This window comes from Rattus norvegicus, chromosome 4 (genome assembly GCF_021556685.1).
Source record: "Rattus norvegicus strain SHRSP/BbbUtx chromosome 4, alternate assembly SHRSP_T2T, whole genome shotgun sequence".
In the NCBI taxonomy this organism is placed as follows: Eukaryota; Metazoa; Chordata; class Mammalia; order Rodentia; family Muridae; genus Rattus; species Rattus norvegicus.
In genome coordinates this window covers 63,279,511-63,307,367 of record NC_141537.1, presented here as the reverse complement: position 1 = coordinate 63,307,367, position 27,857 = coordinate 63,279,511, and the positions used below count along the sequence as shown (strand labels likewise).

At 41.9% G+C, this 27,857-nt stretch overlaps 1 protein-coding gene across 1 annotated transcript in view; it reads right to left on the bottom strand.

Annotated features, from left to right (window-relative positions):
- Positions 1–27,857, bottom strand: part of Exoc4 (exocyst complex component 4) — a 770,091-nt gene that overhangs the window by 52,974 nt on the left and 689,260 nt on the right. Inside the window, 3 exon segments of the mRNA NM_053875.2 lie at positions 4,131–4,290; positions 6,377–6,555; positions 14,039–14,180. Coding sequence (NP_446327.2) covers positions 4,131–4,290; positions 6,377–6,555; positions 14,039–14,180 — 481 coding nt within the window.

The window sequence follows — 27,857 nt, the reverse complement described above, 5'->3', positions numbered from 1 at the left end:
CACTGAATAAAGAAATAATAAGGAAATGTTCTGTTCTCCTTTGTAGAACTGATCTCCTTAACACTTCTTGTGCTTCAGCTTTCATTTCCTTATGTTTGAAAGGTTTAAAGAAATACAAAATGGGGATGTCTGCGTGTGTGGGGAAGGGGGTCGATGAGCCATAACTGTTAATGAGGAAAGCAGGAAGCAAGGCAGTATGGGCAAGATGAACAAAAGAACTGACAAAAGGACCGAGCAGCTACGGCTTTAAAACCAGTTGGATTCTAGTGAGTTCTAGGGCAGCCTACTTTGCATCCCAAGTTTGAGGCCAATGGCGCATAGTGAGACCCTATAAGCAACAACAACAACAGCAACAACAGCAACAAAAACCTCCAATCACCCACCACCCAAAAGCAAAGCAACCAAACATACAAAAAACAAGGACAACAAGAACAAAAAAACTCCAGTAAAACTTAAATCCAAAGCCAAACAAATATTCTATCCCCTGCAAAAGGAAGGCATGAGAAAGAGAAGAGGGACTGGGAAAAACCACTCTGGGATATTGTTTTTGAATAAGGGCCTCACGTCATCTACAGAGACTGGCAGACAATCCTGTCACGCAGCTCACTACCTTCTGCTGTGCTCTGTCCTCACACCACATGGAACCCACGGTGGGCTCGGTGACTTACTCCTGTAAATGAACACGGCAGCTCAAGTTTAGAGGAGCTGTGATAGGCGGAACCACAGACACACACACTTAGAGACCCACTCTCCGGTTAATCTGCTATGGGTTTCTTGGGCAGAGGATCTTTTTGATTCTGAAAATTAAATGGTGGGATAAAGAGTCAAAAATGACAGAAAACTTTAAGTGATCATCACCATGGAGGACAGAGCTCTCAGTGATCCTGGTAATGTTGGGCTGTCTTGATTCTCAGCTTACCTAATCTACCCCAGTAGATATTAAAGTACAGTATATATAAAGAGACAGACAGAATCTCCTGTCGGGCAGGCGAATCAACAGGAAGGAAGCAGAATCACTTCACATCCCTTAATTCTTTAGTACAGAAAGGTGCTATATTTTTGACCCACCAGGAATGCAGTGGCAGTGAAAAAACCTACAATCACAGTACAACTTCTTGTTAAGTCAGTTTTCTGACACATGGCGACTGGTGATTAATTACTTGTTAGAAGATAACATTTCTATAGAGAGTCACTGGAAATACAGATGTGGTTGTCCATGCTTGATTAGACACTGTGTGAGGAATGCCGAGGCACACTGCTGCAGTCTGTTAGCTCTGGCTCTTTTGGTGTTTATTTCACACTGCTTCAAATTTGGAAGAATCGATGGAGACCACTTCAGAAAACTAACTCCTACCTCAAAGAGAAGAGGAAGATAAGGCTATCTTGTCTTATCAAATGCATCCACATGAGAACAACAGCAAATGAGACTGGCAGCCAACGTTACAACTTTGGGTATCTTCTGCTTTGCTACATTGAGAGACTCTCTTGCTTCTTATGAGTGGATAGAAAACTGATTATATTTGTTGACTAAAACTTTCAGAGCAGATCGCCTAACTGGTCATTTTGCAAACTCTTCGTCAGCTTTGGTTTGGCACTCTCTCACCACATCTAGTGATCATGTACTTTGTTCTAAGCACTGAGGAAACAGCGAGAAGCTGTAAAGGAGAGATGGTGTCTGGAGCACAGAATCCGCCCATGCTATATGTACACACCAGCCTGCATAATCCATTCTAGAATAGGGCTAGCATTAGACACACCCTCATTGGTGGTCACACTCACCTTTCGCCCACTCCTTGGATATAATTCAGAAACCCAACTGTGAAAGGCATGAGTGCATTGCCATTCAATTATGTCCTGCAGAAACCCTTCACTGGAACATCGCCCACTGATGCCAATCTCAGTGCTACCCCGCCAGAGCTTCATGATGCAGACACTGTTTTTTTCAGAATGTGTTTGGGCCCCATACTGTCTGCCAAGAACTGTGTTAATTTACTTATTTCAGCTAAATAAAAAAAATCATTTAAAAAAGGATGATTGAATTTAGGAATTATAGTCCTCAGAGAATTAGTAATGGCTCTTTGTATCCCTCGGGCCTCCATGTTCTTAACTTCCCCTTGTCAATGTTATTATGGATAGACTAATTCAATAATGAGATCATTTCCCATAAGAGCGGCCAAATAAATGCAGCATCCAGTCACACCTGGTTTCCCTAATCTGAACAAGGAAAGCTTTCCACCAAATTTATCATAAAACATGGAATTTAATGAACACACACACACACACACACACACACACACACACACACACACACCACTTTACTGCAAACAGTAAAAAAACATGTAGGGGAAGAAAGAGTGGCAGAGAAGCAAGTGGGTAGTGATCCTGTAGACTAGAAAAGTTAAGAAGGAACACATGAGGCCACTTTCCAAGCAAAGACCCCAGCACAAGTGTCCTTATCATAGTCACAGTCAGATCATACTGTGTCATTCGCTTAAATACTCAAAAACTATTTCAACTTTCCCCAAATTTCTAGAGGAATCTAAAAGTCAAATGTAAAGAAACAGACGTAATAAGAAGGAGCATTCTGGACTACTAAAAACAAGTGTTTTTCTAGTTAAAAGGGCATTTGGAAATGAAGTTTAAGGTCCAGTTCTAACTTAAGTAACAGAGCACGGGGGAAGGGTGGGAGGACTACATACTGCCACCACAGTCTACAGAACACTTTGAACTGTCCGTAAAGCGCCAATGGTTTGATTATTTATTATACAGTCTGGAAACCAAACAGCGTAAAGCAAAATTAACCCTACCACTTGAAAAAGAGCCTTAAAGGAAGCAGTAAGAATCGAGATGAACAACCGTGAAAAGAAAAGGGGCAGTGACGCTGCTGCCAGTGGGAAGAAAATTGGACAGGTTTCAACTGGGTCAATGCAGAAACAGTGTCCAAACAGGCACGTGTAAAGGGAAGCCCAGCACTTGCTTACCAGAGAGAAACAAATGTAAACAACTAACATCCAAAGTGATTAGAAAATAAATTTCTGTTAATTTATACCATGAATTTGTGCACTTATTGAAAGTGAAATTTTCTAGAAGTATTAATGAGTATTTGAAAAAATCATGTTTTCAAAGATTATTACTGTATGGCAGAGTGCAGTGAATGTATTTTAAGATACATTAACATAGCTTCAATTTTGTAAAAGGAGAGATCATATGCATATGTATGCTTGAAAATCAAATACATGCAGCATATGTACAAAGCCAGAAGGTAGACCACGTAGCACTCAGTCTCTAGGCTAAAGCATTATCTACTACCTTATGTATCTTGTGAAATGTTGCAGATATTATTCTTTTACTCAGAGGAAAATCACCAATGCTTTATAGCATGAGGAACTTAAGTTTGAGGCCAGTGAGAGCTCAGCAGGTAAAGATAATCGTCAGCAAGACTGGTGACCTGATTCACTCCCAGGATCTATGTGGTGGAAGGAGAGAACCTTAAGTTGTCCTATGACCTATCTCTACACACTCTACAGCACGCCCTCCCTCACCTTGCTCCTTCCTACCCCTGCCACAAAATACAGAAAACAAAACAGAAGGAAACACAGCTCAGGTTAGACAGTGGGAAAACTACCCTCTCGAGGGATTAAACTTTGAATAGTGTTTTATAGCATTGTTATTTTTGTCACTTAAGAATGCAGTCTCTGTTTCTTCTTTCTTCCCTTTTTTTCATGTATGTGTCCCGGGAACGCATGTGAGTGTGCTTGTTTGCACATGTGTGTGCTCACATGCAGAGGCTGAGGCTGAGGTCAACCTTCCACCATCTGTCTCCTACCTCACTCACAGAAGCAGGCCTCCTAGTGAAGCCCAGGCCCGTGGAGTCTTAGTCTCTTCCTCCCAAGGCTGGTATCACGGGGGGTCACCAAACCCACCTGCATGGCATCTACACGGATGCTGAGAGTTTGAGCTCTGGTCCTCTTGCTTGCACCACAAGTACTTTAACCAAACTATTTCTCCAGCCATCTTTCTCTCTTTTTAAAGATAATCTTTCTTGCCTTTTTTTTTTTATTTTTCAAAGATAAGCTCATTACAGGCCATAAGCTTTGGGATAAAGAGTCTAGCTCAGTATTCCTTCATACCTTGCAAAGTCCAAGTCTGCCTCCCGTGACATGGTGATGTTGGTCAAATTCTGCTGAAGAACAAAAATGTTTCTACACATTTTCTTGATGCCAGACTCACTGATGCGCCGGAAGTACTGAGCCCCATTAATGAGGATACAGGAGATGAGGTGTCCCAGACCTGAGGGGTCAGCACAGGGTAGTGAGGAGAGAAGAAAAAAGATATTAATGGCATCTGGCTTAAACTAATACAAAGGACAACTCTTTCATGCTCTACAGGTTTAAATGACTCAAGAAATCATACATCCCATTTACAATAGCTAATCTTACAATAACTTCAGAATACTCCACAGATTTAGAAGGTGCGAATGAAAAGTTCTAATACAGTCAGTCAAATTTGGTATATTCACAGCCCAGTCACACTCACCTAAAGCTACCGTCCACAGGGCTTCAAGAACAAGCCAGGATGGTACAAGCTATCAACATGCAAAGGAAATCCTACTGTGTGTGTAGATATTTGGAGAAAAGAACACATGCACACACACAGTGATCTGTTCTCTTATACACATGAAACACAGGAGGGCACACATTTTGCTCTAAACATGATTGGAAGCCTACATATGTAAAATTAGTGAGGCCTTATGAATAATAATGCTAATGTTTAGCTTTCCCTGTATTAGCCACCTTCCAATAACTTGCCAAAATAACAAACAGAAAGGGAAGAGGAGGGACACTTGTTATATGTTCTCCAGGCCTTTTAGGAAACACAGAGTTGTTCCTTTGGCCACACGCATGCAAATCTACAAGAAGAGTGATACTGTAGATACTAAGGGAATGGACACTGAAAGGAATGCCCCAGAAGTGTTTCCATGGCAATGCCTACATGTCTACAATGTCACCCGGTATGTCACGTGCATTACTGCAAACAAGGAAGTTAAGGGCAGGATTCTTGCTAAGAGAATTAATGTGTGGATTGAGCCCATCAAGTGCTCTAAGAGCAGAGACAGCTTCTTGAACAGGCAAAGAGAAATGATCAGAAGAAAAAGGACAGCAAAGAGAAGGCACTTGGGTTCAACTAAAGCACGGATCTGCTCCACCCAGGGAAGCCTACTTAGTGGTGATTAATGGAAAGGAGTCTGTGCTGCTGTGGGCCATTCCATTTACATTATGGCCTAATGTCCACAAAGAGATAAAGGACTTAGACTGTAAAAAAAAAAACAAAAACCAACAACAACAAAAAACACAAAACCAATAATGCTAATATTTAAACTTCAACATTGCTAAGTAAAAAAAAAACTTAATTGATAAATATGGGCTACTGGCAACAATGCTAATAGATCTCAGCATTGACAATAGGGTGGATGTGTAATAGACAGAAACACGAGTATTTAGGAAAAATAAACTGTGAGTTCACTGTTGATATCCCAGAGATCTTTAGGATTGAGGTCTAGTGGAGAGCACTGTGAGACACTGGTCTCTTTATTCACACTCTGGCCACAGGGTCAGCGGCTCTGCCATTAGTGAGCTCCTGGTCTCTGCCATCTGGACTCCTTACCTCTCACACCTCACCTAAAAGCAGTGGAGACTCTTGATGATGAACAGTAAAATAAACCTGTCTCTTCGTAGTTTGGTTATTTTAGGTACTGGATTATAGAGAAAAGGTTTGTGGTAAAATTCAGCATGAAGAACTATTTGACTGGCACCACATTTTTTAAAAAAATTTGAAGCAAATTTCTCTAGGGAATACTGCCTCCCACAGCACTGCTGATGGAGGCGGCACTGCTGATAGAGGGCACTGAAGCAGCTGCCCTCAGTTACTGCGGAGCAAGGCGTCTGATCACTTCAGCGAGCAATGCATTCTGTGAGAGAAACCTCCCTACCAAGGACTAGGCACCAGACAAAGGTTCTTCCAAGTTCCTTGCTCCCTGTCTGTGAAGGTATGAGCCTTTTCTTTTTCTCTCCTTCCTTTTAGTCTTTAAACAAGCTCCTCTCAAGCTAATTTGTGGCCTACTCTGCACATGTTCCCAAACCTCTGTGGCATACATGTCAAGGCAGGTAGAGGATAGATAGCAGCATTTTCTTAGATAAAAATCTCCCTATCAGCCACAAGCGAATGGCAGTCAGAAGCTAGGTGCAGCAGTTCTAATCTAAGCACGCTAGCAAGTGACTTTCTCTAACAAGTATTAGTAAACATTTTAACACAGACATTGTGAACACCTCTACCCTTCTCCCCTCCTAGGCTCCTGGACACAGTGGTAAGCTCTGACCTTCGAAGATGTACTGGAACTTGTGTTGCTGGAGGCTGGCGCTCATGGCCTCTTCCATGGCACTGATGTCTTTGTTGAGCTTGACCACTAAAGGGTCATAATCCATGCTTTCCACATTGGCCACAATGGCATAGTTCCCCTCCTTTGCCAGAGGGATGAGATAGTGGAAACAATGAACTCTGAAAGAGAAAGGAATGGGTGGAGCAATTAATATAAAATTTCCCCATGAAGTCCTGGATCTGCCTGGGAAAGAGCACCAAAATATTTGAAGCAGTCATGGTCTTTTTAGCTATGTTTCCCGCTGGTCTTTTCTTGACCAAAGTGCCATCTTAGTTATACAGTTGAGTGATCTGAAGCAAGCAAGCGTCTATGAGGTTTGCACATTTAATACATATACTCTTGGTAAGAAATAGACAACTTCTGAAATTCCTTTCAATGCCAAGATTGTGTGTACAGTTAGGAGTGAGATGGGGCAGCTTTTAAAAGATGTTGTTATGAAGACATTGAGAGACTGAGTTTCCATCCTTGATGCTCTGTCACCATAGGAGACCACTGGTTTTGTTTCCCAGTTTTGATACTTATTAACTGATTGACTTTAGGCAAGACAGTGGAATCTTTCTACGCCTCAGTTTCCCATGAAATGGACATAATCACAACTTCAGCCTCTAAGGGCCCATGTAAAGTAAAGCATATAAATTGGAGTCTGATGTGAAGAAAGCACACAGTAAGACTTGACAAGTGTCACTAGTGAATGAGTCACTATTGAACATGTATAAATTTGCTAGCAACTATGCTAGTATCTGGAACTGTAAGACAGTTTGCAGCATTAAAGACTCCATAACTTAATGGGGCAGAATGACAATATAAATGCCTAAAAAATGGTCTGAAGAGAAGGCTCAGTGGCTAAGAGTAGTTGTGGCTCCTATAAAGGTCCTGGGCACCTACATGATGACAGTTTACAGCACCTACATGGTGGCTCACAACCATCCATAAGTACAGTTCTTCATCTTAAACTTGTCTGGATTTGGAATCGCCTAGGAGATACACCTCTAGGTACAACTTTGAGGTTATTTTCAGAGACGTTTAGTGAGAAGAAAAGAATATATTTGGTACCATTTCATGTATAGGTGTTCCAGGCTGAATAAAAAGGGAAAAGGAAGGAAGCCACTGGGTACCAGTAGTCATCCCTCTCACAGTGTTTCGTGGCTGCAGATGCAGTGTGATTAGCCACCTCACGCTCTTGCCACCGTGCCTTCCTGTCCTGACAGGATGTACCCCTTCAAACTGTGAGCTGAAAGAATCAAATTTCCCCTTTAAGTTGCTCCTAGCTTTATGTAAATATACATTTTCATTTCTCTTGACTAATTACTTAGAAGTAGGCTTTGCTGAGTCAGAGGCTAAGGGTACCTCTAGTTTTGGAAGAAACACGCCATGTGTTAGTGAGCTTTATTATGTTGTTCTCCTGCTCACAACATTCTGGTTGGTCTGTATCTTAGCCAGCACTGTGTGCCAGTTAAGAAGTATTTGTTTTTAGTCATGGAGATGCAGTATAGTATCTCACAGTGGTTTCCCCCAAATTTTTCTAAATAGTAACAGTGTTTGGCTTTTTCATGCTGTGAACTGGAACCTGTTTTGGCTCCCCTGACCAGCCAGCAAGATTCGAGGATTAACCTTTCTTTACCCCTTTGCCCCAAAGCTGGGATTCGGTACTCAGAGCCATATCTGACATTTTATGTTACACGGGTTCGAGGGATTCAAACTCAGGTTGCCATGCTTGTACAAGTGTTCTTACCACAGAGCACTCTGTCCAGTCTCAAGCAATATCCTTAGAATTTTCCATATGAGGAAATATAAATATAAATGACTATAGTTAAATTTCACTGATTTCAGATTATCCTCACAGCTGTTAATTAATAAGTAATGTCACCAACAAAAAGCCCAATCTGACATTCCTGAGTTAATTGGCCAAGAGAATAGTTTTGATCAAGATGCAACCAAAGGCTCTGGTCACAGCCCCTCTACAGTGTGATGTTCCTGATGTAATTAATGAGAAATGACCCACCTGGGAGTAGGCATCTTGATTAGAGCAATTAATTGCTACCTTGCAGAAATTAAAATGAAGTAGCATTGGTTGAAATACAAGCATCTATGCTCAAGTATCTTTAAACCAGGCTTAAAGTTGCGGTAGCCTGGCCACACTCGATAGGAAGTACATGCTAAAGGGCGTGAAGGTGAACATGGGCCAATGGCTCTGAGTAGAAGTGAGAGGCCTGTTTTGCTCCATGCAGATCACTCGAGAGAGGTGTGACATGAGCTTAGGGACATGGGCTGTAGAGTGTCATCCTAAGCTTTAGAGGCCGCCTAAGTCATGAAGATTTTATGCCGGAATGTTTAGGGATCCTTAAGAGAACTTTACGGGTTAATTAAAAATTAAAAAAAAAATCAAGTGTGTTACTGAATATGTACAAAATTGCTGGTGCCTGAAGCAGATGTGAGGAAGTTTTAGTTGCTGATATGGGTGCTGGGAACTGAACCTGGGTCCTCTGTGCTGACTACTGATTAAGCCATTTCTCCATCCCAAGGGAACTTTAAGCAGTAAAATGATAAGATCAGATACTAGCTTTGACACAAAGAAGAAGTAGCCTGCTGATAGAACTCAGAGACAAATCAAAGAAGAGATGAGTCAGAAGATTCCGACACACTGCAGGTGAATCTTCATGATGATATTCTACAGCCGAGGGCAGAGAGGAAAGACAGCCACTGCTTAGTGTATCTCCCTTTTCCAAAAATGATTAGAAAAAAGTGTCACTAGAGGATATCAAATTCAAGTAAAGTTTTATTTTTCTCTGGGCTCCGGTGTGCTGGTGCTGACCTTCGCCTGACCTTGGCATTAGGGTTTTCTGCAAATGCCGCTGATTGCACAGCAGGATGGCTGATTTTCAGAAAGTGCACACTCAGGATCCGACGGTGACAGGCAGTTGCTGTTGAACCTACTTAGAGCCCTCCTGATGATAAGGGAAATCAGCTGATAAAGGTGACATTCTTGGCACTGTGGACTCAAATGGCAACTTAATTTTCTTTTTTCTAAAGTTCAAATATGGAAAAAAAAAACCCTCTCAACAACTTTTAGTGGTCTCACCATGACTTTCTTCTCTTGGGGGGTGTTGTCATTTGCCTTCTGCCTCAAACTGTGGAGAGATACTGCTTGGTGGTTAAATGTGACCTACAACGACATGAGTAAAATGTCAAATGTTCTTTGGATGGGTTCTTCAACATGGAACCTGAAGGACTTGAGAACTTTCTTTTCTCTTTTGCTTTGAACTTAAACAGCGTTAAACAATTATATGGGCTATGAATACAAAGATATTTTTGGGAATAAGATAAAGTTTGGCATTTGAAGTTGTTCTGGATTTTTGCTGGCATAATCTGTTAATATATTTCACATGACTTTCATTTTTAATTTGGTTCTTACTGCCATGTTTTCATGGCTACAAGTGCTAGAGAGAGTATCACTTTTCATTACACCAGCTCCTGGCAGGGTCTCAATTATAATTCTCTTTCACAACAGGATGGGGATAAAATAAGCATTACTTAAGTATCAGAATTAGGATAAGGTGGCTTTAATGAGTACCGTCTCACACAGGCTCATGTATTTGAATACGTGGGTCCAAGGTTGTAGTACTGTTTGGGGAGGTTATAGAACCTCTAAGGGGTGGAGCCCTGCTGGAGGAAGTCAGTTACTGGGTTGGGCTTTGAGAGCCTCTCCCCTAGTTGTTCTGTTTCCTGTGTGTTGCTGAAATGTGATCTCTCTGCTTCCTGTTCCATGCCTTATCTGCTATGATAGACTAGAACTGTAAGCTAAAATGAACTCTTTCTTCCCTAAGTTGCTTTGGTCACAACACTTTATTGCAGCGACAGAGAAGTGATTAATACGCTCTGTGTACTGGCAGATACGTGTGGTTGAATTACAAGTGGACTATCATGTAAAACTGCAGCTTATAAGACAACTCATTTCCTTTCAAGAATACAGTCTTGTTTATGAAAATAAGAGTTTATTTTTATGAAGAAATTTTACAGGCATCACAACTGTTCAATTCCTGGGGCCATTTATAACAGTGAACAAGACACGCCGGAGGAGTGAGCGGTCTCCTCTCTAGCCCTGCACTCTCGGTTCATACAATGTGATGATTAGCACATCTGTTTTGTGTACTTTTCATCCTCACCAATGCTCCCCTCCCTCAATGGCAATGTTAGAGGAGAGTGTCAGCAGTCATTGCCTTAGCCGTATGTGCAGAAGTCGCTTAGTTCTGTGAACCACACCCAGCAAAAGTAAGAATGGAATGGAGACACATTCACAGAAAACAAATGAAATGTTGGAACCGGCTATAACAAGAAATAAAATTTAGAAAAACTATGTCTAGTATTCTCAGAGCAAAGGAAAAATAATTCTGTATCTAGAGCACTAAAATTCTGGCTGAAATTATCCTTTCCCACTTATGAAGATGACAAGACACATTTGGCATTGTAAGAACAGTATTGGAAAGAAGCACACACAATAAAAGGGACAGGACAGAGGTTAAGGATTTCAAAGATCTTCCTCAGACGTGCTGAAAACATCCTGTCTGGAATTAGCTACACACAAGTCGGTGATTCTGAGTGTAGAACATGTCCTGAGACTGCACAATCAATAGCATGAAACCCCAGGAGCTGGGAGAGTAATTAATTTGCTGTTCTCTTGTTTTGTTTTGCAAGCCAGAGTAACAGTCGCCTCAGAATATTACTGGGTGTTTTCTTTTTTTCTTTCTCTCTTCTCTGTCCACTGGATTTATCTATTCATAGAAAATGCCTGCTTTATCAGCTTGAAGATAAATAGAAATCTAAAAATTATTGTAAAACAAATCAGAAAATACATAGCAAGATGCTTTATTTCAAACAAGTTAATATAAGAAATAAGCTCAGGAATTATGCTGAGCACAACAGATTCCAAACCTGCAGGCTACTCTTTTGTTTCACTCTCAGGGTGCTAACAAGAAACAGAGAAGTAGTTCATTGTGGGGAAGCCAAAGAATGCCAAAAGCAAGTGGCATATAAAGAAAGTGATATTAACATGCCTCAAAGCTATCCAAGTTTAACTGAATCTAAATATATTCCTCTTAACTGTAAACTAAGCTTGTGTTTGTACTTTTAAAACATAGATGATATAGAAACTTCAAATTAAAGAAAATATTTAATCAACTTTAATATTGTTCCAAAAAATACAGAAGAAAGTGTATACCAGGCCACACCAGGCTTTCTGATCCTGGGGTTTCAGAAGTGTATATCCAGTGAGCTAGGAGTTGGCACTGCTGTCTAGGTATCAGAGAAGCTTCTCAGAGTGAACTCCTCAGGTTCTTGTATTCTGAGACTTCGAATCCGTACCTCTGACCTTTCTACTCCTTCAGTCTGTCCTGCTTCAGTTAGATATTAGGCACATCCAGGGGGATGTGGCCACAAAGGTATAGTCCAGACTGTCCTCAAACTTGTAATGCCCCTGTTTTACCTATCCACAGGTGTTCATGTCTTTTAAATCCACAAATTCCTCTGAGCTGGTTGGTTTCTGTGAGACTTTTTTTCTTATTGCTACCCATTCCTGAACCCAAGCCAATCTGTCAATAAGTTCTGCAATTTCACTTTTAGTATATGTTCCAAGTCCTACATCTTTCATATTTTTACCTTGTCACTTTGATGCTAACAGGCCTCAACTGGTCACCCTATATTTTTCTGCAGTCCTATTTCCATACAACATCCAGAACAGTCTTTTAAAAATATTACTAGCACCCGTCCTATATTGAAGAAGCTTCTCCAATGGCTTCCTAATACACTTAGAATACATTTGAAACCATTCTCTTGGTCTTGAAGACCTCCAGTATATCAGACACACAACTGCCTACAATTAGGCCCCAGACAGTCGTTTACATTATTCTACCCACCCTCCATACCTGCCCCATCATCTGGTTGCAAATGTTAGGCTCTTCTGGGTGTCTCCAACTTGCCTGGACTAACTGTACCTTTCTGAGTGGTGCTCCTCCCTGAAACTTTTCTTTGTCTAGGTTTTTGTTTGGATGGCTACTGCCACTTTGCCACATGTCCTGTCTAAACAACTCCCTTCCTAGTTAACTTGTATACTCTGTGTTTTCCAGTGTACCTCTGCCACACGTAGCTACTGAGCATGTAGAATGTCCTCACCACCATGTACTCTAAGTATAAAATGTGAAGATGCCAAGGCTTACCACAGAAAATGAAAAGTAACTCACTGTTTCTGTGCTAACCTTGGGTCATATAGATATAGATATCTGTATGTATGTATGTATATATGTATGTATGTATGTATGTATGTATGTATGTGTGTATGTAGGTATATATGTATGTATGTATGCTTGTATGTACTTATGTATGTATGGTTAAACAAAATATACTTCATTTTATCTCTCTTCCTTCTACATTTTCAAATGTAGCTATTGCTTGAGAATCCCTTACTGAAAATACTTGGGATCAAAAAGTTTTAAGTTTTAGAATATGTGTGCAGACTTATTGGCTGGGCATTTGAAAAGCTCAAGTCTAAAAAGCAGTTTCAGGTCTGAATTTTCAGTTAAGGATTATCAACCTGTGTGAGCAAATTTACATGAGTTATGTGGCTTGCATTTGCAGTTCACACTATAAAATTATTTACTTACTTAATTTATTTGTGTGAGCACACCATTAGCTAACAAGTATGGAGTTCAGAGGGCAACTGAGAACTTGTTCTTTCCTCTCTTCATGTGGTCTCTGAGGATTACACTCAGGTCAGCAGACTTGGAGGCAGGTGGCTTAACCCTCTGAGCCATCGCTGGCCTCTCATTCTGGTATTTACTGCTTTAGCTATGACTATCTGAAAGTATCTTTGTTGCTTTATCTGTGACTGGCTGGCTGCACCATTAGAGATGTAGGAACCTGAAGTATTTTGCTCATAGCTATGTCCTAGTGTTTAGAGCACAGCCTAGTACAGAGAAGACGCCTGTTAAAATTCTGAACAAATGAGTGGACAAGTGAAGATGCGTATCTGAATGGCAGTGTCTTTCTGCTGCAGGGGAAGGAATAAGGCATACTTAAACCCTTCTCTTAGATCAATCTTTTCCATAATCTCCTCAACTGGGTTTTAAGTTCGTTGAAGAGGGGCTTTGTGGTTCTGGGATATAACTTCTTTCTAACTTGCAAAACTATCAGTGATGATAAAGTCAACACTTTTGACTTAATACATGACAGAAATGCTATAAATTATTCTAGATTTCCTTCATAACATTTAAGGTAAAAACTCTTATTCTCATTTTAAGAGGAAACTGAAGCTTTGTGAAGATAACCTGTTAGCTGGCCCTGAGACCACCCACATGGTTGGTATGCATGCGTGAATCCAGGTTTCATCAGAGGCTACATGCCCTTGAGTCATCACACTCACAGCCCAGCATATGCTCACATCCTTTAAGAACACTGAATGCTGCTAAAAATGATGCTAGGATAAGAAAAGGACAACACAACAGTAAAAACTAAAATGATGGTGGCACTTGATGTACCCCCCCAAAGACAACATGTGAATCACATCACAGCAGGCCCTGACGCCATAATCTTCTGTACTTAGCTGGGTCCTACCTCACTTCCAGATGCAAGACGAGCAAGCAGCGGTCAGCCATGTCCTGGAAGGACTTGGCAAGTTCACTCAGCGTCTGCATGATCTGTTCAGACACTGGAGGAAGGTCCATGTTTACGTGGCTCTCTTGAGCAGGGGAAAGCACTGGAAGAAGAGGAGACAAAAGCAATCATTTCATCAGTACCTGCAGGCTTTCCTGGAGTGTAGACTATCTAGTCATCCTGCTGTTTTCACTGCTCTGCAGCATCAGAAGCCTAAGGCACGCTAGACTCTGGTTTTTACTTCTTGTATTTATTTTACTTCTTACTATTGCTGTGTGTGTGGCTATGTGTGAGTATGAATGCATGTTTCTGTGTGCCACAGTGTGAGTGCGATTAGAGGCAAACTTTGGAGAGTTCATTCTCTTCTTTCTTTATGGGTTTTGGGGAGGTTGTCAGGCCTGTACAGAAAGCATCACTCCCCACTGAGGCAGTTTACAGTCCCATTGTGTTCTTCCTTAGTCAGCCCCTTTCTTCAGTCAGATTACTGAAATAGAAGCAGCTTTGGGGCTTGTATGGCCTGAATGTGTAGCCCGCGTCTCCTGTATAGTTTTCAAGCTGCTCTTCAGTTTCTGGCTGCACATTCACAGCAACAATGGGGAAGTGAAAATCATCAGCTCTGAGCCAGCTGATTACACATCTGAAATACCTGAGCTGACAAAACTCCCTGGATCTGTCTTCAATAACTTCAAGGATTTTACTGGCACCAATTCTGCTCAGCTCTGCAGTCATTCTCGGGCATGTTAGAACTACGTACTGAAGATATCTCTTTGACCTCTCTGAAGTCTTCCTGTTTCCAGGAGAAATGTCCCCCATTCTTTAATCACTTCAAATGACTGGACTGAATTGTTTCATAATTCTCAAACTCTATTGACAGAAAAATTCCATCTGTTCTAGATCACTCCTGAAATATAAGTCTCAGAATAAATATTGTAGCCTATCCAGGCTGTAAGAAGTGATTACTTGTGTCGTTCTAGAAACTATGACACTTGTACCCAGGCCTAACGTCTGGGAGGGTGAGACAGAGTGAGGTGGTCGTGGGCCACATTCATTCACATGTAACTTAAGAGCAATGCCAGGCCCTAACAGGCGTTGTAGGATAATGGTATAGCTATTTTCTCTAACTTTCCAAAGGAAAGTATCTTACTATGGAGATACTTGTGCATTTGTATTCTCTGCTGGTGTATTTGCAAAATCCAGCAAATAGAACCAGTCCAATGTCTATTAAATGAATGAGTAGGTAATGAAAACATGCTGAATCACATGGAGTACTATTCAGCCATAAAGAAAATGAAAGTATGAAATCCACAGCAAATTAACAGAGTTGGAAATAATCACTCCGAGTGAGGAAACTCAGATCCAGAAAGACACACGTCCCCTCTCACATGTAGGTGTTAGCTCTGAATCTTTAGGATGCATGTTTACACTGGAGAATGCATAGAAACTGGGAAACTAGCAAGAGGACACAGGGGACTTCAAGGAAAGGGGGGATAGAATGTGAGTGACATAAAGATAGGAAGAGGAATAACGCAATGACCAGAGGGTATAGGATAGGAGTCAAGGGTAGAGAAGGGTGTATGGGGGAAGGATAACACTTAAGTTCCCTGAAAACATAATATAGAACCCTACTAACGTAGAAGCTTACAGACACGCGAGGGCCCGCGCGCGCGCACACACACACACACACACACACACACACGCACACACACGCACACACACACGCACACACACGCACACGCACGCACACACGTTTAAATAGAGTTAACCTATAATAAGGAGACAGTGCTTTCCTCAGACACCATCGGCTACAACACCATTAGACACTATAAAAGGCCCACTGCCGGGTATTATTTACCTATTTTTGATTTGCTGGTCAATAGGGTTTCATACACATTGTCAAGACTGCTGTCATTGATTACTCTCCAGAGCTTGATCATAAGACCTGAAGACACTGAATATCTGGATTATAGGACATGGAAAAATCAAGCTAATAATGATCTGGGTGTTTCTTCCCTATTAGCTAGGATTCATAGTGCTAGAAGGGTCTATGGATGCCATGAGACAAGAAATGTCGTCAACAGACTCACCCAGTGAACCTTGTGAGCTATAACAATGACTTGTCTGGCAAGATCTATGCAACAGTATAACAAAAGTGAGAATATCACGGGAGTAACCAACTACTTTCTGCTTAGACTTAAAGCCCGTCCTATAAGATGGTCCTCATTTCTAGTACTATCAACTGGGCCAAAAATTTATGACTGGCCAAATAGTCATAGGCCTACTACTATTATTCTGCTAAACCAACATAGTAATGAATGTCTCTAAGTTTTTATCTTTGTACCCACAGACTGATTCACTGATTGACCTGAAATGCTTCCTTTTATAGTGGATGACGATTAATACCAAGAACCACAACTGGCCAACATGCCGAGTCTGTGGAGTGCTCAGTTCTAAATGTCAGTATGTTTTTGCTCTGTCGGAGAACTCTTCTCTCGGGCAGAGGACCTGGGTCTTCTGGAAAAAGGGTTCCTGAACTTGAGGCCCACAGGATCTGCTGAGACACCACTACTCTGGAAACACAAACAACTGCCCAAGCAATGTCCACATGGGACATCAATATCATATCCTTTCCCACCAAGGTTTGAAGATCACCCAGGAAGAGGGTATGGAGGGATTGAAGGGTCAGAGGATTGGATGTCTGCAGTGGAACAGTGGTGCCTGACAACTCACAGTGGCTACAACTGTATGCACAAGACTTGTACGGGGTTAAGTCGGCCGAAACTCTAGAGTGGATGGGGAGGTGCTCATGAAGTTCCACCTGTGTCTGAAGAGCTGTTGGCATCTGATGGCTGCTGCGGGGAGGGAAAGTCGGTTTCCTTAGGGTGTGTGGGCTCTGAGTAGCTACTCAGCCTCCAGTACATGGTCCTATACCTAGCACAAACAGGCAGCACCACATAGACTAAGGGTATTAAAACACTTAAAAAGAAAGGCGAGCGCACATGATGTTGTGTGTGTATGTGTGGAATGGTGGTGGGGATGAGGGAAGAGTTGGAGGGTGGATTTTATGCAAATAAGTTTATATGTGTGTGTGTGTGTATGAATAGTAAGTACAATATTAAAACACTTAAATAGATTGATTCCTTAGGAAAATATTAAACAGCTGGAGTAGGAGTTCTGTTTATTTAAGCTTCTCATGGTTTCTTGGAGACACCAATAATTTGGCCATACTAGCCAAGACTTCTTTTAGCTCTCAGAACTAGCATGTTGCAAGAACAAATCTCTTCAAATGTCTCTGCCTTAGTGTCTTGTGTAAAGTAGGAACAACTGTGTCACATAATGGTAAATGGGTTGACATAGGAAAACTAAAATATTAGCACATAAAGCTTTCTCAGTATTCATATAAATCAGAAACGTAAACAGTCATTACTCTCCTTCAGTCTTTTATTTGTCCAAGTTAAACTGCAGTCAGAAACAATCCCATCAAAGCTCAGTCTCCAGTCATCTACATATTTTTGCCTCTTTGGCAGAGAAGAAAATTTTCTTGTCTGGAGTACATGGGTCCTTTGCAGGAAGGGCTGTATGGGCTTGGAGCCCGGCATAGGAGCCCCTGAGACATCACTGACTTACTTCATAGGGTAGGAGTCAACACTGCCCAAGTAGTATGTACTGTGGTTATGTCTTTCCTGGAATACCAAGCCCAAGGGAGGGCCAGAAAGGTGATCCAGGCTTGTAGCCTTTAAGGCTAAAGTTTGTTTGGGAATCAGATTCTAAGAAATTAAAACACTGCGACACAGGTACAAACAAGTGAATGTTAATCAAGGGAACTGCCCTGTAAGGAGGAGTAGAATATAGTGATATAGATTTAAAATTCTAACAATCCCTGCACTATCCTAGTTGTTCACAAACTCGCTCTGCAGGAGAGTAGACATAAAACACTGCATTTCCTCTCAAATGATATTATTATTCATATTGTTTTATGGCCAGGCAATATCATTGCTATGTTTCATGTGGCAGGCTGGATGAAAGCAACTTTAAGTAACATTATTATATTATTTCAAAGCACTTTAGGGCTTTTAAGGCTCTGAATTCCTTTCCTTTGTGACACAAAGTCTGGTCCACAGAACTATCTGTATTCATAAATGAGAAGAGACAGAGATTGCTCTGACACTGTACTCATGGTCTCAAGCTCCAAAATAGTATAACTGACCAAATATTATTAAAAATATTTTGGGTAGAATCCATTAAAAAGCTAGAAATTCTCCTTTTTTATTATACAAATAAATAATCTCACTGTGTGAAAACCGACCACTCACAAACTATGAAAAACAGAAAAGATAAATACAACAAAACCAAAACCGGAAATGGAACAGACAAGGGCAGGTTCCGTTGCCGAGTGAAGTTTGCAGTGGCCATGCAGGAGTGGTGTGGAGTGACAGGAGGCTGTGTGTTACAGCAAAGCTATGCGTGGTAACAATGTATATTGAAGTAACAATGTAACTTATGCCTAGAGTATCCCTGAAATGCTGGTTTGTAAATTCCTGAGGGCTTCCTCAAGTCTACGAAGCTTCCTTAAGTAAGAAGGCTAGAAGCATTAACCGGCCCTTAAATGTCAAGTGACATTGTTGATAGATTCTGTTTACTGGCAGGAAATGAGGTTATTGGACACACACACCTCTTACCACACCCCATACCTGTACACACCATACTCACACCTACATTACACACACACACACACACACACACACACACACACACACACACACACACACACCACACATGCCCGCAGCGGCTGCTCTTCGTTCTGCCACAGCCCCATGTGTACTGAACTTTTAAAACGTTAGTGATTGATCACCTCTTTTAGACATGCACTCTGAGCAGCTTTTCTAAGTGTGGGAAGGTTGACATCTGATCATTCACAATGAGGCCACTGCATATGTAAGTATGGATTGTTTAGGATTCCTTGCTCACCTCATGCTGAGGTACCTGGCACTCTCTCTATCAAATCCATTGGTCTACCAGGAGGAAGGTGAACATATGAAATGCTCACTATCCGCAGCCCTGGGGTTGCAGAGAGAAGTGGCTGTGTGTCACAGTCTGGTAAACCTTCAAGCAGAGTCCTGTGCAGCCCCTCAGACACTGATTTTTGTGGTAAAAGAAGCAGGCTGAGGCTGGCACCACTCCTCTCCCCTACTCTTCCTTTTCCTGATGTGGGAAGTAAAGGCCCAGAATCAGGTAGGCGCTGGTCTTACTGTTTAACTGTTGGCCAGCCCCAGCACTGCTGACTTCAGACTTCCTGCTCTATCAGGAAAACAAAGGCCCTCTCAGAGCCCCGGAAGGGATAGGGTAATGGCTCGGTGGTGAGCGGGTGGTGAGCGATCTTCACAGCCAGTCATAGGCTTCTCTTCTTTCAGCCCTGTCATAGGCTTCTCTTCTTTCAGCCCTCTCCTCTGCTCGCTGGTTTGCCATACACCTCAGCTCTGGAACTGCTTCACTTTCCCCTTTGAAGGCCTCAGGTGGACCACAGAGCTGAGGCCCTGAGTCACCCTCTCACCACAAGGTGTAATTCTCTTGAGTCCTCTTCTTTTGTTCTAACTGCCTTAAAGCTCTCTTTAGCCCCGGGCTAGTTTCATAACCCACTGACAGGAAAACAAAAACTGAAGAGCAGATCATTGCCAATAGGAAGTTTTGATTCTAATCTCAAAAAAGTTTTCCACTTTTTTTGATGGTAAGGGCGTACTGAGAAGTGGAGACGCCGGATTTGAGCCTTCACCTCCTACAGACTAGCACTCACGTGCTGGAAGGTACCCTGCATGCTCCTGGAGAAGAAAGGTAAGTCATCAATGTCACCCAGCCACAAACCCTGCAACCTACAAACCTTGCAACCCACAACAGTGACCTGGCACACGGTGTACTGGTACAGCAGCAACATAAGCAAACGGCAGCAATCACCTGCCCTTTGACTGACTCTACACTACACGGATGGCATCCATCCTGACACTGCTAACATGGCCAAGACCCTGAGACGACAGGTCATGGGCATGGAGGAACCTAACACGATTATCCTGCAAATTAAATAAATAAATGAATGACGTCTTCCCACAGACCTGTTCCTCAGCCTGCCTTCAGTAGAGAAGTTCCTTGCTGTAAATGGAAACCAACACAGACATCGACAGTGACAATGTGTAGAGGGAGCTACTCTGGAGCACTCAGAGAGAGAGAGAGAGAGAGAGACAATGCTAGCTGGGGAGGGGCGTGGGGCTGATCTGGGAGGAGATGGAGGGAGGGAAAGGATGATCAACATCTATTGTATTTTTTTAATTAAAATGCTCCCACACCACTTCTCCCTTCTCTTGCCAGCTACCCTCTTTTAGTAACTTGCACACTAATGCTACTCTCCTCCAGCCCTTATTACCTCCCCTCATAAGATCACAGATTCTTGCCGAGGGTTTGAGAGCCCTCAACAACTGCTTTCTCTACAGTCCTGCGTCCTACTAATACCTCAGTGTGCCACAATTTGATTTCTACTTTCACTACGTTATTAAAAATTATTCTGATATCTATCTATAAATTTAAATCCAAACCCACGGGATAGTTTCTGGTGCTAATGCCATGTAAGCTTTCTGATACATGGAGAGAGCAGCACTGACCATCTATATCTGTTAGCTGACCTCACTTCACCTCCTGAGCGCTCCTCATCCTCTCTGGCGCTCCTACCTCTGCATGCTCTTCCTGCAGCCTCCGAGAACTGCTAGGGTTGCCTGGGACCTTTTCTGCTCAATCAGTCTCCCTTAGTTCCATGGAGCGTGGGTGAGCTCATACATTTCTGACACCTCTTCTATTGTTTATGAATTTATAAATCCGTGGCTTTAAAACTTCATTTCGTTAACTCTTTATAAAAACCTTTCTGTCTGTGTACATCCCACAGGTACCCCAAAACTAAACACACTGTTGTTTCTTGTAAAATTTATTTAAATTATCTTCCTACCAGTAAAATGTAAACTATATTATCCTTGACTTTTTCTTTTTTCATTAAAGGCCAATTTTTGCTTATACTAGGTAGCATATATTTTTCTTTTACTTATTTTCTCTTTTCTGCACCAAGTGCTACTACTACTTGGGTTTAGACTTCTTCTCATCCATGGATCCTGTAACCAGTGTCTCTGCCTCTTGCTTGACCTTTCAAATCTAACAAAACACAAGGTGGATAGAGCTAATTACCTGAAAATTAAGTATGGTTCATTACAATATTTTCATTACAACACTTTCCAGTCTTGTGGGTCCAAGCATGGGCTCTGTAGCCAGGTTTTCCAAGACTGCTGTCTTTTCTGGGGATCACAGAACTTTTCATGCCAGGCACATGCTCCACCATGGTACCAGCAATCTCTAGGATTTATCTCTGTAAAACATTCTGGTTTTCCTCTTCTGTAGTTCATCTTTTCCCTAAATCTTACCTTTTGACCTCCATACTTTAAAGCAAATCTTTTAATTCTATCATGAGTTTCCATCATTCAATACTTGTGGTGGTTTTTATATTTTTTAAATAATTACTCATCCTAGGGCAGAGCCAGTGACTTGTCTATATCTTTTTCTCCATCCAATTCTAGTAGAGTAGTTATCAAATCCCATTTGTGTGACTGCTAATAAACTGAAGGTTTATTATTAGCTTGTCTCTCAACCAGATCACTAACTCCTAGAGCAAGAATCATAAATTTTCCATAATCGTCAGGAGAATAACTGGAGGCATTATATAATTCAATAATGCCCTTTTAGTTAAATTGAACTAGTGATTTTAATTGACTAGCACAACACAGTAAAGAATGCACATAATAATCGATTGTAAAGATCGAGAAAAGAGAACAACTCACCATTCACTACTCTCTCTCAGTTTTCTGGGTACAATGTGGGACGAGAGTGAGGATGAGGAAGTCTCTTGTTATAGGTGGTTTCTGGGCTGTTCAGGAATCTTACAGATACAAAGTTTACTGCAGTTCTAGTTAATTCCCCCAGCTCATGAACTTTCCCTGCAGGCAGTGTTGCTTTTTGTAGCCTTTTTTACTTTTAGGACTAGTCAGTCCATTTTTACAACAGAGGTTTTGGGCCCCCTTTTGTCTACTGACATAAACTCCTTGGCATGTCAAATACTCTGCATCCCTCAAGGAAAGCCAACACTAACTGTCATGGAGAAGCAATCAGCCCAGGGCGTTAGGATGTCTCAAGTGGCTCCAAGCCCAACATTAACCAGACTGAAATCTGTTTAGGTCTTAAAAATTAGGCGAAATTGGACTCATTCACACCCGGTAGAGCATCTGTTTTCAAGGATGCAGCTGCTACACTTTCAATGGCAACTTACTGTGACTTCTTTAATTGATTCATATGAGGATGTCCTTGTACATCTGCAATATTATCTAAAATTGTTACAATATTAGCTTAGGCTGCCATCAGCTGTCAAGGAAGTGATAAATTGAAAAAGGAGAGATAGTTATCATGGCAGGAAAAGAAAGGTTAACCCTGTAAATTCAAATATTTAGAGGATAGAAGAAGGCACTGAAGAATGATCTCAGGAGACTTCTCATTGGGAACATTTTAGGAGATCAAATTTTGGTAGAGTAATTATTTCTGAATCCCATTCTTATGTGTACAGAGATGACAGCCGCCACATAATGATCTCCGCTCTCACCTGAGATCAAATTACTTAATTTCCAATCTTCAGTTTTCCTATTTAGAAAATTGTGGCAATTACATCTTCCTTGCTCTGAGAGTAATATGTTATTAGGCCTTGTAAATAACTCTGAGATGCTTTGATAGTGTTACCAGGCTGAACAGTTTAGAAAAAAATAAAAATAGGAATGATGACAAACTGTGTGAAATTAAGAAGTCATGGAGCTTACAGTCTGGGGATGGCGACAGCAGCTCCTCCATCTAACTTCCCTCCTGTCTTCAAATGCCTATGTAATGTGGGCCCAGCACTGACTGATTTTAAACTGTCAACTATTCACAGCTCCATGTTAGACTCCAATGCAGCCAGCTCTACCCCTGTCTTTATAATCTCTGAACCACCATCCACACTTTTTATCCATGCCCTTGGAATCCTTGCTTATCTTCCTCTAGTCCCATGCTTTGGGGCTGTAGGCATTCCACAACTGTCAAGTGATCTGGTTATTTACAAAGCTTTTAGTCTCTGAAATATGCCAGTGATCTTTGCTGGATCACGTATCTCTTGTTCTATTACCTTCAAATTTTATTAAGAAAAAGTGATTCTAATTATTATAAATGGAAATGTCTAGGCAATATTTTTAAGCATGTGTTTACATGTATGTGCAGGTATGGAGGTCAGAGGACAACCTTGGGTGTCTTTTTCAGGAATACTGACTACCCATGGGGTCTCTCATTGGCAGGAGGCTCACTGATTAAGCTAGACTGCTTGGCCAATGAACTCCAGGGCTCCTTCTGGTTCCTTCCCTGCAGAACTGGATTGCCCAGCATTTTTATGTAGGTTCTAGGGATTGAATTCTGTCTTTCAGCCTTGTGAGGTAAGCACTTTACTGACTATAAATTACTCTTTTATGATACACACATTTTCCACATCTAGGCATACTTAGGTATACTTTACCAATAGACCTCAGGTTCTGCCATTATTATCAATTCATTTATCTGCAATAATATAACGATTTACTTTTTTCTTTCTGTTTTCAAGATAATGCCTTGTTAAGAACACCTAGATGGCTGGAGTTCATTGTGTGAACCAGGCTGAACTCAGTTTGCAGTAACCTTCCTGCCCCTGTCTCCTGAGTGCTTGCTTGGATTACAGGTATGCACCACAGTTACTGACTCATTCTGTAGCTGTTCTTTCCTAAACTTCTCCATCATCTCCTTGTGTGTGTGTGTGTGTGTGTGTGTGTGTGTGTGTGTGTATTCTTTTTCTTCAAGGGTGCTTTTTGAGGCAGGGTCAAAGTCTTATCTTTGAACTTGGCCCTTGGTATAGAGCTGAAGATGGTCCTGAACTCATCTTCCAGCTTCTGCCTTCCACATACGAGGGTATTAGATGTGCACAACCACGCTAGGCTCGGATAACCTAGTTTTGAGTTTCTCTGTTAGGATTCTAAATAAGGCACAGAGCTAGGACATATGTTGGTCCTCTTCATTTTATTTTCTGTTCAAAAGACAAGGCTCATTTTTTGCAAATAATAACTAGCAATGAGGATTAAACTAGTAAAATTGGATTCTGAAACCATTGTGTGAACTGATGTGTTCTTTAGCCAATAGAATTCTGACTTCAAAAGGACGGGAACATATCCCTGCTGTTCATATTATACTGCACATACAGACAAGATTATAAGAGTTCTAGAAATACAGCTTTCCTATGAGACTGCTAGCCAATACGCAGGCCTCTTCATTAGTTTGAATATGAAATGTCCCCTACAGGCTTGTGTTTGGAATGCTTGTTCCCTGGCCAGTGGTGCTATTTTGGGATAGTGGGAAATCTCCAGGAGGTGGGGCCTGGGTGGTAGAAGTTGGTCACTAGATGTGGCCTTTACACCCATAGCCTTGGCCCCTGTTCCAGTTTTGGTTCTTCTTGGTTTGCTGTGATGCTAGCTGTTTCTGTCGCACACTTCTCCTAACTTGAATGCTATCCTTTCCCTGTCACAACAGACTGAGAACCTTCTGGAACTGTGAGCCAAACTAGATCTTTCCCCTAATAAGCTACTTCTCTTTGATCTACACTCATGGGAGAATTAGGGCATTCTTAAATGGGAGAAGGGATTCTGAAGAAGAAGAAGAAGAAGAAGAAGAAGAAGAAGAAGAAGAAGAAGAAGAAGAAGAAGAAGAAGAAGAAGAAGAAGAAGAAGAAGAAGAAGAAGAAGAAGAAGTAGAAGGAGGGGGAGGAGGAAGAGGAAGAGGAGGAGGAGGAAGAGGAGGAGGAGGAAGAGGAGGAGGAGGAAGAGGAGGAGGAGGAAGAGGAGGAGGAGGAAGAGGAGGAGGAGGAAGAGGAGGAGGAGGAAGAGGAGGAGGAGGAAGAGGAGGAGGAAGAAGAGGAGGAGGAAGAAGAGGAGGAGAAATCCAGAGTGAAGAAAGTAGAAGTTCCTTACTAGAAAGGCAGAGGTGTGCACTGGAGGTTACTCCACTGTCTGTCTCTTGTGCCCTTGACCTATTTCATTTTGTCCTTTGTCTACCTGCCACATCCCTAGGAAAGAATTAGATATGTGGCAACACATCTTCACAGGGAATGCTCCTGCTTACATCCCACAGAGTGCCAACAATACTTGCTGGATTTAACCTTCAAGTTAAGGACAAACCAAAGAATTCTATATCCACTAAAGCCAAACCAAACCAACCAACCAACCAACAAAACAACACCACCCCCCAAAATACCCACCACCACCACCACCACCACCAACAACAACCAAAAAAACCCCCAAAAACAAAACTGTATCTTTACAATGCTTTTAACCTCACATCTTCCTAGCAGTTCATTGGTCTGGCTTCTCATTCTGTTTCAGGGAAGAAAACTGATGTTCAGCAGTGTCAGCATTTGAATGAAGGATTACTCTATACCAGAAGAGCTACACAGAAAGAACAAAGGGGACTCACACAGGCCTTCAGAAGAGTAAATATAAATAAATAAGAGCCAAGTTAAAAATAGATCATTGTTCCCCTAGGCTACCATAGAAGAAGAGGTCAACTTTGTGTCCACAGTACACTCTGCACACAGCAGGGCTCTGTGGATACTCACAAAGCACTGCTTGATGGTTCCAAGGCTGACAAGCTCTAGGTCCTGGAGCAGTTAGCTGGAGGGTTCTTTCTGCACACACTGTAACCCAGTGTGGACACATGATGCTCATAGCATGTGATTGACGGTGCAGACCTCAGCCTCTTTCACCTGGGGCCAAACATTAAGATTGATTTTCCCCCTTTATTCTATAAAGGGGAATAATTATCTTCCTGAAGGCTTGGCTGGAAAAAAAAAAGAAAAAAGAAACCGAGAAAACCTCATCATCTACTAAAAAGGCATGCGGTGTGGCCAATTCAGTTCCTTGTAGATATGAAAGAGAAGGGAAGGGCAGCCATGCAGCAGCTCTGGTCCTGCTGACCACACAACTGCAGAGCTGAGTGACGTCCGTGACTGCATAAAACCCAAGTCACAGAGCACCTTAAATTGTTAGGAGAAAAAGAGACAGGTTTAAATTTGAAGATAATTTTTTTAGGCAAAAATATTAAGTAGCACAGAGAAACACTTTTCTCTGTTTAACTAAGGTTCCTTTTTTGGAGATGGGGGAATGAAAGAGTTTATTTCAGTTTACAACTCTCAAGCCACACTCCATCATTGAAGGAAGTCAGGACAGGAACCTAAAGGCAGGAGGTGATGCAGAGGCCGTGGAGGGATGCTGCTTACTGGCTTGCTCCTCATGGCTTCCTCAGGACCTATAGAGCCCAGGACTACCTATCCAGGGCTGGCACATCTGCAGTGGGCTGGGCCTTCACATATTAATCACTAAGTAAGAAAATGCCCCACAACCCGCTATGCTATTATTCCATGGACACTGCCTTGATATTGGGATTATTCTTCTCTTCCCCTTTTGTTGATTTCTTTTGTTGTTGTTGAAGTCGTTCTCACATTAGTATACTCTGATTATGGTTTCCTTTCCTTCTGTTCCTCCTGGTTCTTTCCCCCTTCCCTCCCACCCAGATCCACCTACTTTGTCTTTCATTAGAAAACAGGCTCCTAAGTGATACAAAATATAAGATAAAAAAACAAAAACAAATATACCAGAATAGGACAAGACAAACACACACGCACACATGGAAAAGAGCCTAGGAAAAGGCACATGAAACCAATACAGATGCAGAGACCAACTTATTCCCACACTCAGGAATTCCCACAAAAACACTAAATTGGAAGCATAATATATACACAAAAAACATGCTGGGCAAAGTAGGAGGGAGGAAGAGGGAGGGAAGGAGGAAGGGAGATGGAGACAGAGGGAGGGAGAATGTGTGTGTGTGTGTGTGTGTGTGTGTGTGTGTGTGTGTGTACACAAAAACAAGACTTAAAAAACAAACAAACAAACAAACAAGCGACAATAACAACAAAGCCCTAACGCAGACGTGACATTATGAGAGGACAAGGGCTCTCCAGTGCTGCTGCTGAGCTCACTTCCTGTTGCCATCACTGCTGGGCAGCCTACCCCTTAAGAGTACTTTGTTTCCCCAGTGAGACTACCTTGCAGAAAACCAAAATTTTCAATTGCAAGTGGTTATCAACTGGATATGGCTTCTGAGTTAGACTGTGGACCTTGTGTCCATTTCTTTCAGCTCTAGGACCCGCTGTGGTACAGATCCAAGCAGGCCCTGCACGCTGCCTCAGACTCCGTGAGCTCACGTGTGTCAGTCCTGCTGTGTTTAGAGGCCTTGCTTCTTGGTGTTCTCCACCCTTCAGGTCTTACACTCTTTCTGCCTCCTCTTCCACAACACCCTGTGGCCTGAAGAGAAAGATTTGATTAAGACATCCCATTTAGGGCTGGTGTTTTAAGGTCTCTCTCTCTTTCTCTGAACAATGTCTGGCTTTGGTTCTCAGTATTTCTTTCTCTTTGCTGCAGGCGGAAGCAGCTCTGATGGTGGCTGAACAAGACACTGATCTATGAGCACAGTAGAATGTCATTAGAAATCATTTTATTGCTACTTAAAAAGCTGTCTATTTAAGGCCAGGCCCCTGGGGCACTAGTCTCGTGTTTTTGGTCACCCGAGCAGTGTTGGGTACATGTTCCATCTTGGGAGTGGGGCCCTA